Source organism: Tiliqua scincoides, chromosome 4 (genome assembly GCF_035046505.1).
Source record: "Tiliqua scincoides isolate rTilSci1 chromosome 4, rTilSci1.hap2, whole genome shotgun sequence".
NCBI lineage: Eukaryota > Metazoa > Chordata > Lepidosauria > Squamata > Scincidae > Tiliqua > Tiliqua scincoides.
In genome coordinates, this window is record NC_089824.1 from 47,030,223 (window position 1) to 47,048,687 (window position 18,465).

Consider the following 18,465-nt stretch of genomic DNA (forward strand, 5'->3'; position numbering starts at 1 on the left):
CCCTACTAATAAATGATCTTCCCCCAAATTCCTGTGGCACACCTGTGGACCACTCGCAGCACACCGGTGTGCCATGGCACAGTGGTTGAAAATGGCTGCCCTAGCTGAACTGCAACCGGTTCCAACCCTGCGTTGGATATGAGGCAGGCCAGCTAGTCTCCTCCTGCCAGCACTGGTTAGGATTGGGCTGCCTGCCAATCTAGAATAGCAATGGCCAGTGGAGGCACAACTTAAATGGATATTTTCTTCCTGCCCTTCCGTGTTCTGCACCTAAGATAACAGAGGGAAGAGTGACAAAGAAAATATTAGGTTTGTATAGCAGCTGCTCTTCTCCTGTTGGAGCCCCGAGGCGCTGATAGTAGAGGGTTGTGGAGAAGAGAAAACACATATACTCCTGCCTCTTCACATGGATACGTTATTGCTGCTGCTGACCTGTTGCCATTGAAACAGCTAAGGAGAAGGTGGTAGATTGGTAGGGAAAGGCAGGATAATTTCTCAAGATCTTTTAAACCCAGTAGAATTATTGAAACTTAGGAAGCTTGCCCCTCCCTTTTTGGTTTTTGTTTTCTCCTAAAACCAGAGCCTGAACCTGGCAAAATGATCCATGACATTTAGAGTTTCTTTAAAGCACAGAAAAATTTGTATTGTTAAACTGATATATTTTGATAGATTTAATGATTGATTGTGTATGCTTGATTTTGTCTTAAAGCATATCAGTTCATATTGGTCTTAGAGTATAAAATTAGACACATAACGGACAGCCTAATCCTACCTAATTACCTCTGTGGTGATACAGCCACACCAGTGGGGTATACACTGCATCCCACGAGGGATTTTTGGGCTGCGAAGGCCTCCTTGAGGTAAGGGAACATTCTTCTTTTGCCCTGGGGAAAGTCCTCGCTACTCACTTGGGTCTGTATAGCTGGCACAAGTTTCAGTGAACCTTTAAGGGGAGATAGGGTGTCGATACTATCCCTCCTAGCCTCAATCCACCTGTCTCCCTGTTTCCCCTCCCCACCCCTTCCTGCCCACCCCTGCCTCCTTGTGCTGACTTACTGATGCCTGGGTTCTTTCTCTGTCCATTAGTGCAGAGACCCGGATGCTTGTGGCAGCCAACAGGTTGTGTTGTATGGCATGTTGTGCTTAGTGACCTTAAAAGGCCTTATATTGCCCAAATGCTAGTTCTGGCAGCGTAAGGCCCTGTTTAGACTGGGTCTTAAGTACTTGTGCAGCAAACTGCTAGATCCTTTTTCCAAGACTGTCATATTTGGGAGGATTACTATTCTCTTTAAGGTTGGGCACAAATATGGTGCTACATCACTTGCCTTTCTGTATGCTCCTTGTCTTTTTCCAAACTTTCTAAACTGTATGCAGGGATTTACTTGAAGTTTATACTCTGTGATACATTGTGCAATGGAATGTACTCCAGACAGCTAAGAACAGTCTACCAGAATATCTATAATGTTCCTTTTGCATGGTTAAATTATGTCTTCCCTAAACATACTTGTCAGTTTATGGCAATGTGTGGTGCTGTGTTGGGGGAGGGAGTGGAGGAGGCTTATGCTTTGTAGGCTATCTTGGAGAGAATTCTCTCCTTATCACTTCTAAATCAGTGTTAAACATGTATTATTGGTAGACTTTGGTGCAGCTAATGAAATCAGAAAATAAGCTTAAAAATTGTACTCAAACTTTTTAAAGTATATCCAATGTGAGGTGTCCAGCTATTACACTCAGTTGGGTGTGGAATTGGTCAGAAGTGGTTATTAGTAGGAAAAGTGAAATTTGCAAAATAAACTACACATTTTACACTTTAGATATCCACTATAAGTTCATTCTCTAGCCAAACTGAGCAGATGGCAAGTCTTGGCTCTGTAATAATAACTTGTTTTGTGTATTCCAAGGACAGCCTGCCTTTGCCAACTAGAACTATTGCCAAAGACACATCCCTGAACTTTAGACAAAGTTTCATTGATAAAGTATATAAAAAGAAGAATTACCGATGTGGTACCTTGATGTTTCTCAAAGTGTGTTTCTAGGAGCTCTGGGACTCCAGAAGCACACTGTAAGCGGCTGCCACCCACCATCTGGTCAGCACTGTGCCTCTCCCATATCAGCTGTCACTTTGGGGCTCAGCACAATGTATGTGTTGTCAGAGCTCCTCGAGATTCCATTCATGAATGTAGAGGGCTCTGGAGACCAAAGAGTTTGAGAACCACTGTGGCACCTTATGTTCATTTTTTGTGTACAGTATGCAAAATGGATGTTACCCATTTTGTGGTTGGTAGCAGAAATATCAGCATCAATTTATCCTCACAACATCATCTACCTTTTCTCTTCTGGGAGTTATCAAATCCTGATTGATATTTTCCTCTTCTTCCTCTAAAATCCTGTTTCTGAGAACAAAAATGTTTTTCTCCCTGACAGCCCCTGAAGATACTTTCCACAATTGAAAGTAAAACTTTGGGACTAGATTCTATAATGTGTTTTATTTGTGGCTTAAAGACTTGAGCAACATGATAAATTAACCTTTTAAAATGCTTTTGCCAAATATTGTCATTGTCAGTGAAAAGTGACAGCTGATCTCTTTCTAGGCACAAGTCAAGTTACTGATTATCTTGTTTAAAACCCTAAACATTTTAGGGCCAGTGTATACAAAGAATCACTTCTCCCTCTATGAAACTGCCTGTTCCCTAAGATTGGTTGTTGAGTCCTTGTGTTCTGCTGTCATTGGACATTTGTGTGGTGTCACAAAGCGAGAAGGCCTTTTCCATTATGGCATCCAGTATGTAGAATTCCCTGAGTAAAAATGCGTCCTTAGCTGCCAGTACTCTACCAGCAACTGAAAACCAACCACTTTCACCAAACGTGTTATGCTGTTGTTCCTGGCTTTATTTGGATTATTATTGCTATTGTATATTGTTTTTTGAATTTTTACTTTGAAGAGTGGTTTACTTCCTGGTGTGATGATAGGATAGCTAGATCTGTTCTTTCTGAAATGTGCTATCTATAAGACTTACCCTGTATTTTATCATCTTTTATCAGTTGTATGTATTCTTTGGAATGTATACATGTACTAAAATGGTTACATATCCACAGGCTTTGGATCTTTGGATTTGGCTCTGCATGGGTCCTCCGGACCCCATTGAGCCAGATTCGACCAAACCTGAAGCCTCCAGTACTTGGCTCTGGTCACCTCTGGAGGCTCTTCTGAGGCCCATAAAGACTGTTCGTAGTCTCCACGGGCCTCGGAATGGCCTCCAGAAGTCCTGGAAGGGCACTTTAGATTTTTATTTGAAAACTGGAAGTGCCTTTCTAGGACCTCTGGAGGCCATTCCGAGACCTGTGGGTGCTGCAGGTGGCCTCCACAGGCCTCAAAATGGCCCCGGATGCAACCAGAGCAAGGCTGCAGTTGCGTTTGGAACTTGGTGGTACCTGAAATCTGCATGACTTGGTTTCACGCAGAATTTGGTATCCACGAAAGATTCAGGAACAGAACCCTTGTGGATAACAAGGGTCCACCTGTAATCACTCTCTGTAATGGTATACATGCAGTAATTGTCTAGGCCAGTAGATGCCAAACCCCAGCCCATGGGCTGGATCTGGTGCCTGGAAAAACTTTCCCTGTCCTGCTCAATGTTTACTGTTCCATGTTGCTGCCTCTAATCTTTCCAGCTAATCTTTCAGAACGTCATGCCCAGCAGCCGCTTCCACTGCCTGTTGTCCCAGCAGGTTCTGCACCCCAATTTCAGGGCAGAAGCAGCTGCCTGGAGTGACTTACTAACAAGATCATTTGGAAAGATAGGAGGCAACAGCACGGAACAGTAAGCCCCATGCAGGACGGGGAAGGCTTCTTATCTATGCAACAGTTTGCAGCTTGGAGACTGCTGGTCAAGACGAATTCCGAAATGTTCAAAACATTTGTTCCGAAACATTTTAGTACTGTGACCCACTTCTTAAAAAGGCAATCTATTGGGATCCACCTAACTTTATGAGAGTACAAAAGAGTTTCACTTTACCAGACACTTCAGCCTCTGTTTTAATCCTTTTACTGTTGGGGAGGGGACCTTCTGGAGTGTTGGCTGAGCTCCATGTTCATCAACTCAGGACCTTCTGGTCGCCTTGTGTTTTTCTTTGCATGACCTTCAATAAGAGCCAAGATGCATTTGCCTACTCATGAGTAAACATGCACTTGTGGCATAGTTTCACCTTCCATAGGGCTCAATACATTTTCCTTGTCTACTTGGGGGGGGGGGTATACTTCTCAAGAGTTGATTGAGGCCTACATTCATCGCATCAAGACGACACTGGTGGCATTGCACTCCCCTCAGCCTGCCCTTCAAAGTAGACTGAGGCATGTTTGCCATTATGTTAGAGAAGCACATATATGCTCTGGTTATTGTACCAATTTTCTAGATATTAATGGAAATGTAATCTCTCCAGGTCTTCCAGATTTGTTTAAGGCTGAATTCTCCAAACAGTTCAGGTTGTCATAAATCTTGCATTGTGTTTTTGTGGATATTGGGTACTAATATAATTCTTAGAGGAAAATCTTTGACTTCCAAGGCTAACATCAGCAAATGCCTTCTCTGAATTCCTTCACATTAATTGTATTGCATCATTTAGGTCTGACTGAGTGTTGCCAGGATTTGGAATAATTTCATTTTAGGATTGTCACTAGTGCTACATATCTTTAGATGGAACCTTGAAATGCTGTTTCTAGTACCGTCCCATTTTTTTCCCCCCAAAATTGGGGGCAAGGGAAGGCATGGTAGCAAATGTTTAAGAGCCCGATCCTGAGGTCCGTGGCGCAGCACCGGGCTCCTGCCGGAGCTAGTCCAGCGCCAGCTGGAGCTGGGCTGGCTCGCGGCAGGAGCCCAGGTTCTGTGGCTCAGTTGTCCCCCGGGCTGCGGAACAGGAGGCAGGGGTGTGGCTGGGGCGTGGGGGAGGCGTGTTGGGGGCAGGGGAGAGGTGGAGCCAAGCTCTGCAGGATCCAAAGCACTCGGACAGGGCTGCTCGCCCTACACTAGCACCTTTAGTTTAGCGCAAACTTTTTGGTCGGTGCTAAAGTTAGTAGCCCCATTGTGGGGCTGCTTCCCTTACTTGGGGGAAGGGGACGAATGTCCCCTTCTCTTGAGGAGCCTCCCACAGTAGCACGGGAGGCAAAGGATCTGGTCTGGGAGCTCCAAGCAGCTCAGGATTGGGTTCTACTATTCATGTCAATTTTACCTTAATCACCACCAAACCACTGATTGGATTGCCCCTTGCAACTAGGACCTTTTAAAAATTTTAGATAAATATTTGTCTTGCAGTTTTCTTAGCTTTGATTATTTTTCATTAGCATATTACTAGCATAATTAGCATATTGCTATTAAGCATGTTTGTTAATTTAAAGATACAGGACATGAAGTACCATATTAGGCTGCGTACTTTAATTGTAGATAAGTTCCATTTGGTTATAGCCAAAGAATGTTAGTCATGATTAAGCACCTCTGAGATCAATTAAGCAATATCTAACTTCTTTGGATTCAATCCAAATGATTGTATGATTAGGATTTGTCAATAAATGTTTAAAACTGAAGTGTTCTTGCTTTTTGTGTGTAGGTGTCTCTTTTTAAAAAAATCTGAAATGTTTATTTCCCAGATTTGAATTTTGTGAACCTACCTTTGTAGTTGGAAACTGTTTGCAAATTGCGTCAGATAGCCACCAATATGACCGGATTTACTGCGGAGCTGGTGTACAGAAAGACCATGAGAACTACATGAAAATCTTATTGAAAATTGGAGGCATTCTGGTTATGCCCATTGAGGATCAGGTGATCTGAAATATGTTTTCCTTACTGTATATTTTAATTGCAAAAATTAAAAGTAATATTCTTGCAGTGCAATTCTATGCAGATCTACTCAGAAGCAAGCCCTACTGTGTTCAATGGGACTTACTTTAGAATAGTGTGCATAGGATTTCAGCCTTACTTATTTTCCGATTTTCTACTGCTTCTGTACAGTTGACTACAAAGCTATTTTGTAAACCTTAAACCAGAAAATGTTAATGTATGCTCAATGAGTAGACGATGCATGACTTGCCTGTAACTTTGGAAACTGTTCCCGATATTGCTCACTATGTTTGTGTAACATTAGAGAGTTGTTACTAGCACTTCCACAGTGAATTTTGTGTAGCTTTCCAATTGTATTCCTCTTGACAAGGCCTAACCTGGGTATTGCAATATTGTGCCAAACAAAGGGAGAAGCCAGAGCAGCCCACCAAAAGTAAATTTTTGGGGACAGCGTTCAGTTGTCCTTCTGTCACTGTCCCAAAGCAAGTTTCCAATCTGTTTTTCATTACACAGGCCAACACACATTTTGCTTCCTTAAACATTACACCAATTCCTGGGTATATTTGGAGTGCCGATTCCAAAAAGGGCATCCATTTTGCTCTATAACGTCTAGTTTTACCCTATCACGTCTAGCCTACACCATGGCTTCCTCATGAGGAAGCTACTTGAACCAGTCACTAATGAGGCTATACTATATCTCCAAAACTAGATGTGATAAGGCAAAACGGATACCATTTTTGGAATCAGCACCCCAAATTCATATCAAACCACCATAAAGTTTGGGAAAAACTTTTCTGACTCTCAATTTTATAGGCCTGTGTTATCATCATCATACCTTTATTGGCATAATAGACATAGAATACATGCACACATACACACTTGTGTGTGTGTGTGTGTGTGTGTGTGTGTGTGTAAAACCAGTAGTAGTTGGCAACCTTCAGTCTCGGAAGACTATGATATCACACTCTAAAAAAATAAAATCCTAACCTTTACATTTGTGTTTAACGGTCTCCTCCTTTTCTTAATAATTAAATTCAGTAGAGATGCCACTTTCACAGAGAGATTTTCATTTACCCCTGATAGGATAAACTGCATTTTTTCGGTCTCAGCCCAACCCACCCTCCTGTCAAGAAAACCCTCAAGAAAGGCTAAATGGAGGTTCTTGTAAAGGGGACAGTATAGGATCTTGTGTTGTAAAGATTCTACCACACCTAAGGAGCAAACACAAATTCTTGCCTCCAGAGGAATTCCTCTGAACCTACCATAAAGCACCTCCGAGGACATAGCGTTGCATCTTGCAAGAGAGAAGGCTCTGCAATCATTACGGCATTACTTTAAAAATAAAGGTATTTAGCCGTGTGCCCACCACTAACTGGGAGATGCAGATGTAAAGGTGAAAAAATCAGCAAATCTTGCTGTTCAATACCAAGTAATCTGCGTTTAATTAGATGGTAAGCTTGCTCCAAATTGAGAAAACCAAAAATATATAAATCAAGGCCCATAGTGTTAATTATCTTTTCAAAAGGGAGCATCTCCCTGGAAAGCTCTCCTTCTTGTAAGAGACTGTCAAGCAGGCTACTCAGACCACAATTAAAAGTGTATTTTAAGCCAATGTTTTAAAAATCTCAACCAGGCTATGTCGTAATTTTATGTTCAGCTTTATACAAAGAATTTCTTAACTGGTTATTTAAAACCCAGTTCATAAGTTACCAACAGTATAACTGTAGCTTTCCCTTGACTAGGACCCACACTACTTCAGTGTCATTTAAAGAATTTTGTGGGACAGATAGATTACATGGAAAATTCTTACATTATTTCATTATATTGTGTTAATAAGCAGCATGAAATTGAACCAAAGGGAAATAAATAACTACCTATAATTTGGGAAGATCCTAAAAGATCCATACAAGCTTGAAGCAACTGACTGCTCGGGATAAATATTTACATTGCAAACCAAATCTAGTCTAATTGCTTAAAATATACTGGCAAATTGGGACATTTTTCTCTTGCTTTTTTCAATAAATGTGCATTTTCACAAGGAAAGTATAATTTAAGAATCATAACATATTTAGTGATACAATAATACTTAGCACTTATTTTTCATTCATAGATATCAAAGGGCTATTCTAGGATGAGTATCATCTCCATTTTACAGATGGGGAAGTCTAGGTTTTTATTGAAAAATGACTTGCTCAAGATGAGAGTATACCTAATAAGCCTGCCTTGCTCAATAAGTAAACAAAATGTCTTACAGTAAGCATTTCCATCCATAAAATAATTATTATATACATAATAGTTTTCTCCTCAATACAAATAGCTTATTCCATTGTTTATATGCTAGGATTGTATGATTTTTTGTTTTGAGAGGTTTACACCAGTGTTTCTCAAACTGTGGGTTGGGAGATCTGATTTCTAGTGGGTCCCACAGAGCCACCAATGAAAATATGGGTGATGGAAAGATAAGATAACTAATTGCCTCATGCTCAAATATCAGCTGCTAATTGCCCTGCAAGGAGCTGAACTACAGTGGTTTTCAAGCTTATATAAATATAGGGTGATGAATATTTGAGCTGTGTTTTTTTCCAAGTCTGTCAGTGACAGATAGTGGGGCAGGTAAAGGCTGGGTCACATAATTAAGCCCCTCAAGCCTTGAGGCTATTCATTAGGACTATTTCATTAAGAGAAATGGATTGAGTTTTTTTGCAAATAAATGAATAAATAAAATATTACTCATAAATAAATAAAAAAAATATTATTTCTTTTCCAGATCACTTTTTTAAATGTCTTGTAAAGTTGGATTGGTCCCAGTAGGGTGTAATTTTGAAAGTGTGTCCTGGTGCTAAAAAGTTTGAGAACCACTGGTTGACTTTATGCCAACTTTGCACAATACTACCACAGACACTTGCTTATGCTAATCTCACAGATAAGTTGAGGTATTAGAGCCAAAAGTCATGGAATTTTCTATGACCCTCGGATAAGTCGGGCGTTAAACTCACTGGGGTGTCTAACTATAGTTTTGTCTGATTTTTACCTGAGGCCAGATCCTGAAAAATAACCTACCAGTAATTGTTACTGTACAGTCTCTAAGAACTGTATAGTTTCTAATTTATTAAAAAATAGTAAAAGTTCATAAGATACATTTTTATTCTTTAACTTTTTAAATTGTGGTGTTCACAACCTTTTTGTAAACACAATCAGAGTAAGTGCACTGTAAACAACATACCAGAACAGTGGTTCCCAACCTGGGGTACATGTACCCCCAGGGGCACTTGACAGGACCTTTAGGGGTACTTGAAAAGAATTGAATAATGGCAGAAAAAGGCAGGTAGTGCTCCAGAATGCCTTGCATGGCCAGCAAGGAAGAAAGGGACATAGCTAGTTGACTGTGAAAGCCCCACCAATAGCTAATTTTTGGTGATCAATTCATGTATGAATCAGTGATTGAAAACCAGCACAGTAAGAAAGCTGAAACATAATATGGAAAATTATCAATTACCAAGAATTTCTCAGGATACTTCTGGTGGAAAACAGTGCAAAAGCATAGTCTTCAGTTCTTCAAACAGATAAAACAAGAAAATACTGTGATAAATATGTGAAGTATGAGTTTTCATATGGAGGACATGAGGGCTTATATTATTAATATTAATTATAAACATTTAGCTAATGAGGGGTACAATTTATGGAAATAGGCTGCCAAGGGGGCATGCAAGTGAAAAAGGTTGGGAACCACTGCAGGAGAACCATTAATCAAATCCTTCTTTAAGGTGCCTGGTTAAGCCAGAGACTCAACATCTAACATACAACTTAGAACACATAACTGGGAGTGTGCAGTTGTTGTTATTATTAACAGTATTTATATACCGCTTTTCAATGGAAAGTTCACAAAGCAGGTTACAGAGAAAATCAAACAAACAACTAATGACTCCCTATCCCAAAAGGGCTCACAATCTAAAAGATGCAAAACACCAGCAGACAGCCACTAGAAAAGACACTGCTGGGGTGAGGACGGCCAGTTACTCTCCCCCTGCTAAATAAAAGAAGAGCACCCACTTAAAAGTGCCTCTTACCCAGTTAGCAGTTCAATTCACAGCGGAGAGATGAGCAAATGCAGCTGCACACCGTTGCAACCCTATTTACTCAGAAGTAGATCCATTTTTTTCCATGAGTGTTATTCTTAAATCATGGTGTACTGAATTGTAGCCTGGAACTTTGTTTCAAATGGAAATGAGGATGACATCCTGGTGTTTAATAAAACAGCTCTGCAAAATGCAAGCAAACAAAACAAACTGCAGCAGGCTCTGTAAACTTAGAGAAAAGGCTTGCTTCAATTCAATGGCAGTCTCAGGAGCAGTGAAAAGGTTAACTTTGGCTGGAGCCCAAAGACTGGAGCTTTCCAGGAGATTAATGACCCTTGGAGATTAATGACCCTCTAATTATCTCTGCATTGCTTCTCCAGTGCCACCTGAAAAGCAATGCTGCTTGAAAAGCAACTTCTCTGTAGTTGCTTGAAAAGCTGTGCCCCCTTATCTTACCTTGGAGATAAGGGGAGGCAATTATCGAAGCTTGGTTTATTGGCAGAAATTTCTCCCCCTGTAGACGTAATTTGACAACTCTAGGTGGGTGGGTGGGAAATCGCAACACTGCACTGGAGCAAGGGCTGTTGAAATAAATGATTGTACTACTGACCTATGCAATGTAATTTATTTGCATGGAAAAGTGGATGAATATGGTGTCTCAACAGATCATATATAGTCCAATATGGAAGCCTAAAAAATAAAAAAAAAGAAACAACCTTGAGATTGCTTTAACCTGTTCCTATAATTCCATCCTTGGCCAAGTACTAAATGAAGCCCAATCAAACAAATATATATACTTCCTGCTAGCAAAACGAACATCCTGTTTTGAGCTGTGATATCCAACTATTTTAACAATGTTTATTTCACTTCAGGGTATTACACATTTAAATATTCCTTGTCTCTGGGTAATTGATGGACTTTGCCTTTATCAGATTTCATCTGAGAAATATAACTATGCTAAAATGTTCTGAAAACTGTTAGGTCATCAATGCTACATGTTAATGTGGACCGGCAAACCCTTTTCAGTTGGCAAGGATGCACTCTTATTTTTCAAGGGGTAGCAAATGCTTCTAAAAGGAAAGTGGGAATGGTGCAATCTTTTTGAACATAGCAAAATAAGTTTGTGTCCAGTTCTGAAATTTCCTCTTTTTTCCCCAAGAGTACTAAACAATATTTAAAAAGTAACATAAGTAGCTGAAGATATGTATTTACTGATAATAATTCTGTGTCATGCATTTTAACTGATTCTGTGCAGTTAACCCAAATCCTGAGAACTGGACAGAATACTTGGGAAAGCAAAAACATCCTTGCAGTTTCGTTTGCTCCACTTGTGCAGCCAAGCAAGAGTGACGGTAGCAAAAATGATACTGTAGGACTCCGTAAGTACCATTTTTTGTCACTTTCCTCTGTGGCAGAAATGCTGATGGTGTAGATTTTATTTATTTCTTGCAGTTATAGTTCTGCCTTGGCAAAGTCACTTGGCAGTTTTAATCAATAATGTTAAAGAAGACACAGAAAACAGTGTTGTCTTAAGACCCTCATGGTTTCTCAGAGCTAGTGACAGAGCTCTATGACCTGGGTTTCTCCTTCTTTGCCTCCCATCAGGGCAGAAAGTCTTTCTGTATGACAGTCTGCCAAAACAAAGCTGTACTACAATGCATTGCTTTAAAAGAAAAAGGTTCAGATGGGTCGTCTGATAACATGAAGGACACCTCCTACACAAAGAACCTTAGGAAGAGCTCTGCTCATAGATCGATTGGGGGGATATGGCACAGAAGGCTGCAGTTGGAAGAGAGGAGTTGGTGGAAAGTGGAGATGCTCCACTTTGCGTTAGCAGGAGACTGTTCTGCTTACACAAAGCAGTACTTTGGACCCAACCAATTCAGTTTAAATATTCATACAGGTTTTTTCCTGATAACAAATCAAATTGGCTGACCAAGCTTGCAACCCAGCTTGTCACTGGACACGCAGCATTCTAATTTATGGCTCAATCTGATCCAAATTTCCAGTACTTTTACAACTGTGCCAACAGGTGTGAACTGCATCCTGCTGTAGAAGGACAGTCATGAAGACCTCCTCAGGGTAAGGGAACATTTTTTCCTTTACCTTGGGGTTGCATTGCATCTGCATCAGCATTGGAATGTTGGATAGGACTGGGCCCTCAGTCGTGTTTTGCTCTTATTGTTAAATCTAGACTAATGGCATAATGGCACAAGATGTGAAAAAGTCAGAAATTTAATACACACTTTGAGATCAGCTTCTGATCATGGTCAAATTTAAAAACATGAAGAATTACAGGCAGGAGGTTGTTCTAGCTCAACTAAAAACGTGAGATTGGCACTCACCATGAATGGGGATATAATGCATCATGTGAGCCTAGCATTACCATTTGGCTGATGACATTAATTTATGTGGTTTCACATTTTCAAAAATTGACTGGCTGACCTGTTCTTAAGACCATGGGAACTAGTGGGATTTGGCTGCTAACAGGAGAAAGTTTTATGCATGAATACAATGGAAACTTCAAGATTGTGGCTTGAAATGTAACTTAATAATCTGGGGCAGATGCTGCTGTATGATAAAACCTCTAGCCCAGTGTTTCTCAAACTGTGGATTGGGACCCACTAGGTGGGTCGCAAGCCAATTTCAGTTAGGTCCCCATTCATTTCAATATTTTATTTTAATATATTAGACTTGATGCTACCATGGTATGTGACTGCATCTGGAGAAATGTTACAATTCTGTACTTTTAACAGGCTACTATGTATATGCTTTTAACAATGATAGTAAATGGGACTTACTCCTGGGTAAGTGTGGGTAGGATCGCATCCTAGAATTGCTAAAAAATTTCCTGCTTGATTATGTCACTTCCGGTCATGACATCACTTCCAGCTGGTCCTGACAGATTCTCATTCTAAAAAAGTGGGTCCTGGTGCTAAACATCTGAGAACCACTGCTCTCGCCTAATCTTTAGAGACTTGGTGTATTCTGAGTAGTTAAAAGACAGACCTTTGAATGTGGACTTTAACAGGTTGAAATTGCCTCTGTGAAGGACTCATTAGCTGGCTTTAGGCAAGCCATGCCTGCTTAGTATGAGCTCCCCAGCTGCAGTATTTATTTTATTTAGAAGATTTACATACTGCTTTTCTGGTACTCAGAGCGGTGCATAGCATAAAAGTAAAACATACTGAAGATAAAAACAATTGAATAAAATATTGGAATAAAGCCATTAAAAACAATTAAAGTTAAAAAAGATAAAAGAGCAGAATAAAAATATAAAACAGCTATAACATAAAAAAAGCAACAGAAATTAAAAGGGGGTTCCCTAGGAGGTTTCTACCTCCTCAAATACCAAATGAAACAAATCTTTAAACCCTGCTGAAAACCATGTAACAAGTGAACTGTCCTCAAGTCTTCTGGGAATAAGATTGTTTTAGTTTTATGTGGATTTTATGGATTTTAACTTATTGTATGACTTTGTTTTTAAATTGTGATTTTATGCCCCTTGTATTTTTAACTTGTTAGCTACCTTGGGGAGGAAGGCAGAGTATAAATACTGGAAAAAAATAGTTTCCAGAGATGTGATGCCACAACAGAAAAGGTCTCCTTGGCTTCAGATGGCGGTGGTATCCTAAGCAGGGTCCGATCTGATGATTTGTAGTGGACATGCAGGATTATAAGGGGGAGGGCAGTCCATGCAGTGCCTAGTCCTGTGCTGTATGAGGCTTTAAAGGTATAAGGGGGCTGTATAACACCTTGTATTGGGCTTGGAAAGGAATGGACAACTGGAGTAGCTGTTAGAGCAACAGCATGACAGACTCAGCATACTGATCCTTGGTGATCAAACAAGTTGCCACATTCTGCACCAACTGCAGTTCTGTTTTTTTTTTCTTTTTTCTGTTGTTCAAACTGTTTTTGAGGGTATGCCCACAGAGTGCATTAGAGTAGTCTAAGCAAGATATTTTTTAGGGCATGGACCACTGTCACCAGATCTGACAGCCTGAGGTACAGTCTCGGCCAGCGCACCACCTGAACCTGGGCAAAGGCCTCCCTGGCCACAGATACTGCCAGAGCATCCAGGCAGGGCTGGATTAAGCTGCTGCAGGGCCTGTTGCATATAAAGGAGCCCTAAATTTTTAAAAATAAACAAATATTAATACATGAACTCCAGCACTGGAGTACAATATGATTGTGCCCACAGTAAAGTTAAATTAGAACAAATTATTTTTCATGTTATTAATGATGTCCATAATGATTCCGTACAGTTCAGCATGTAGCTCCCCTAACATGTAAAAAACAAGGTTACCAGATCATGAGATGCTTGCAAGCATTTAGTGCAGGGCCCTTGAAAATGTGGGGCCCATAGTATATGCTAATTTTGCTACTAGGTTAATCCAGTCCTGCATGCAGGCATAGCTGTGGATCCTGGAGGACTCCCAGGCTGCGAACCTGACCTTTAAGAGGGAGTGCTATCCCATCCAGAGTAAGTTGTAGATCTTGAACCAGCATAGGAGCATTCCGGATCAGGAGGACCTCTGTCTTGTCTAGAATTAATTTCAGTTTATTAGCCCTTGTTTAGGTCCAAGCAGCTTCCAGACAGCACTCCAGAACTTTTGATAGTTTCCTTGGAAACTAGTGGAAGAGAGAGAGAGCTGGGTGTCGTCTACATATTGGTGACACCCAACTCCAAATCTTAGGGTGACATTTCCAGCAGCTTTATGTAGGTCTTAAACAACATGGGGTACAAAATAGGTGCCTGCAGCACCCCGCAAGTCAATTACCTGGGTGCTAAACAGATATCCCCGTCACACCATCTGGGTCCAATCTGCCAGGAAGATGCAGAACCACTGCAAAGCAGTGCCTCCAAGCCCCAACTCCGTCAGCCAGTCCAGAAGAACGCCATGGTTAATGGTGTTGAAGATTGCTGAGAGGCCCAGCAAGACCAACAGGGACTCATTCCCTCTGTCTAATCCCTTGAGCAGGTATTTAAACAAGGTGACCAAGGCCATCTATGTCCCATGTTCCAGCCTGAAACCAGATTGAAAGTTCAAATAATTCACTTCTTCCAGAATTCCCTGGAGCTTAGAGGCCAGCACCTGCTTGATCATCATGCCCCAAAATGGGAGTTTGGACAGTATGGAAATTACCTAGGATCTAAGGAGGGTTTCAGCTGAGTAAGGATCGAGAGGTCAAGCAGCAGGTCTCACACTCCAGAGAATCCTGTTCACATTTTCAGATTGTATAAACTTTGAAGAATCCCAAATGACTGGACAGACAGTTGCCTGTGGGATATCTATAGACTCTGTCAATGTGGAGTCCAAGTTCAGTAGAATCTGAGCAGCTTTTATTTGCAAAATGCTTTGTGTCACAGTGGGCATGCAGAACTGTTTTCATTTTCTTTGTATCCTGTGCAGTAACTTTGATTTTCCAGCTTTTAAGCACATCAAATGCATTCCAGCTTTTATGCATTTCATAGGATGTAGTTCTTATGTTTTTCTTTTTACAATAATAAACTCAGTTCAAAATTTCCAGTTTTCTGGATTTTCTTTATCATATCTTTTCATAGTGCAACTCATATTATCATAGTTACTGAAGAATCATCATTTTTCTTTTTTTAATTAGCTCCTTGTGCTGTTCGAAATCTTCAGGACTTGGCCCGGATCTATATTAGGCGTACGCTCAGAAACTATATAAATGATGAGATGCAAGCCAAGGGTATTGCTCAGAAGCCTCCACCAAAACGGAAGCGCAGAAGATGCCGTAGACGCAAGATTAATACCTATGTGTTTGTAGGCAATCATCTGATTCCTCAGCCACTAGATAGCGAAGAGGATGAAAAAATGGATGAAGACAACAAAGAAGAGGATGATAAAGATCACAGTGAAGCCTTGAAGCCAGAGGAACCCCCTCGAAATCTCCTGCGAGAAAGAATTATGAGTCTACCGCTCCCTGAATCTCTAAAAGCCTATTTGACATACTACAGAGAAAAATAATCTGTTTTGAAGTGATGACAATGCCTACTTGATAGTTCCATTATTTTTGACATGTAGCATTTACTAAAAAAAAAAAAAAAGATGGACAAATACCAATAGTCTTTCAACAAGAATAAAGTGCAGTGATGAGATGAAATGTAACTTGTCTTAACTTTGCTATGAGGACTTGCATTCAGCAGTAGACTCCTATTTTAAATCCATGTTTTGTTAACTTTTGAAGAAAAGATATTCTTTTAACTCTGATAGAAATATATTCCAAAGCAGTATGCAGCACCAATTAAGAATTTGCATGATAGATCTTTTTGCTCCCTGACAAATTTGTATTGATGAGAGTTAATGAAATTTTATATGTGTGAATAATTGATCGACTACATTCAGACATCAGTAGAAACTGCCTTTATTAATTCTCTTAGGGAGGTTTTTAAACATGCAGACATTTCTCATCTCATATTGAATTGAAACCCTTTCTTTTGCTAAGGCTATGTTGCAATCATCGTTAATGTGTTGATGTAAATGTATTCCAAGGAATACATGAGTGCAATAACTGTGCAGATACTGAATTAGTTGGCTTTAATGAAATATGAACATTCAAGTTCAGAAGTGTCCGATTACCCTACTATACTTCTTTTTATATTTCTTGCCAAAAGATCTCAAGAAAAGTGACTGCTTCTCCCTCAGAGCCTTAAGAAAACATTTTGTTGATCATACAGTTTTTTTAAAAAAATGTGCTTACAGACCTGTTTCTTGTTACACCAGCCTATGATATTCACAAACTGCTTTCTCAACTCTCCAACACTGTTGGACAATTTAGTTTCTTTTTAGGGTTCATGGTACAGAAAGCATACTATAAAAGATTATAATTTAGGTTTCAGCTACTCTCTACTACTTTATAGTATAGAATATAAGTTAAAAGGGTAGCTTGTACTATTCATTTGCATAGTGATGATATAATTATTTTAGGCTTTGTTCAGCAGATGCACTTTACGTGGATTCTGTACCTTATTTATCTCAGATAAGGAAAAGTGTGATTCGTACATATGCTTTCAATTTTTTTAAAATGAAAATTGTATTGCAAGCTTTGGGACTGATACTGCTTGACTACATTGTTCCATCTGCCATTTTTTGTTCTTATTTAATGCAATGGTTTGCAGGTTTTGGAGTTGTTTTTTGCATGATGTTCTTTTCACCTTTCAGCTTTATAATTTTAATATTTAGTGTGTAAGATATCGGTGAGATAAAATGGATATGCTGTAAATATTGTCATTGTTAAGGAACCTAATCTGTTGGGACCCAATCAAAAGCATTCCTTATGGAGAAAATTCCTTCACAATTTACTATTGTGTTATCATTACATGATGACAATTCTTAGAACAAAATAAAATTGGATATATGATAAGCATTTTGTATGTTTTCAGAACCAGATACATAGGTGGAAACCAATCAAACTACACCTCTAATGGTCACATTTTATGGTTATTCACTTTACAATAGTGTAAACATCTTATTGTTTATTGGATAGTCTATGAATTATATAGTTTTACTTGCAGGTTGGATCCAGGTGTCTTGCTTTATTTACTATTTAAAGTTTTGTTTGGGTGATTCTAAAAACTTAGTAACAAAAAAAGCCAGGTTTTCTTGGTCTGAAAACCAGAATTGCTTTCTGGAAATTATTTCCACTAATGAATAAACAATGTGCTTATTATAGATGCCAGCCTTGTTTCACAACTATAACTACTGACAAATAGTACAGAAAATTTCATATACAATTAAACTACCATGATAGTTCTTGCAGGTTCATTTGTGGGAAATATTGAGTTTATAGCACATCTATTTTATTTTAGATGGAATGAAATTTTAGGCATTCTGGAATTCAAGTAGCATCTTCTAGCCTTGGGATGTCATTTTCTGTCCAATCTTTATTCAGAGTGCAAAATGTCAATTTTTTTTTCAGAAGACAACTTTAGACAAGAGGCTTTTGAGATATGACTTCATGAATTTTTCCCATTCTGTTGTACTCTTGATCAAATAGATAGTAGATGAGCTGAATATTCATTATGTAATGTTTTTGAAGTCACAGAAGTAATGTTTATTTTGTTTGTGGATTTATTTCACATTCTTGAATTTATATTTACTTTTAAAATAAAAGCCTAAAAATGCAAAATGAATCAATTAAACCTTTTGGCATAATTACAATAAAATGTTTCTGGTGATTTGTGCTAACTAAAACTCCATTAGTTTCTGTGTTTAATCTTTTTAAACAACTTTTCTATTTGCACATAAAAATTGCACATAAGCTTGTGCTTTAAAACACCAATATTATTTGGGACATTCATCAGAGTGTGTGGTGCTCTTATAATTTTGTAACATAACAAAAAGCAGAAGGGTCTATTGCTGGTGCACACAAGGACATCTGCCACCAGAACAAAAGCTACAGGTACTGTGAAACGATCTGCTTTGCAGCCTGTTCTTCAATTTCCAGAGTCGAATAGTTGCTCCTCTCAGATGGTTCAGAACCCAATCCTGAGTTCTCAATGCCGGTCCAGCACTAGCTGGTACTGGTGGACC

General features: G+C 39.4%; 1 protein-coding gene across 2 annotated transcripts in view; it reads left to right on the top strand.

Annotated features, from left to right (window-relative positions):
* Positions 1-18,065, top strand: part of PCMTD1 (protein-L-isoaspartate (D-aspartate) O-methyltransferase domain containing 1) — a 33,640-nt gene extending 15,575 nt beyond the window's left edge. For both annotated transcript variants that reach the window (XM_066623913.1, XM_066623914.1), the window contains 3 exons: positions 5,642-5,813; positions 11,163-11,286; positions 15,530-18,065. In XM_066623913.1, the coding sequence (XP_066480010.1) occupies positions 5,642-5,813; positions 11,163-11,286; positions 15,530-15,900 (667 nt within the window). In that variant the 3' untranslated portion in view covers positions 15,901-18,065. The remainder of the gene's footprint in view (positions 1-5,641; positions 5,814-11,162; positions 11,287-15,529) is intronic.
* Positions 18,066-18,465: the final 400 nt, after the last annotated feature.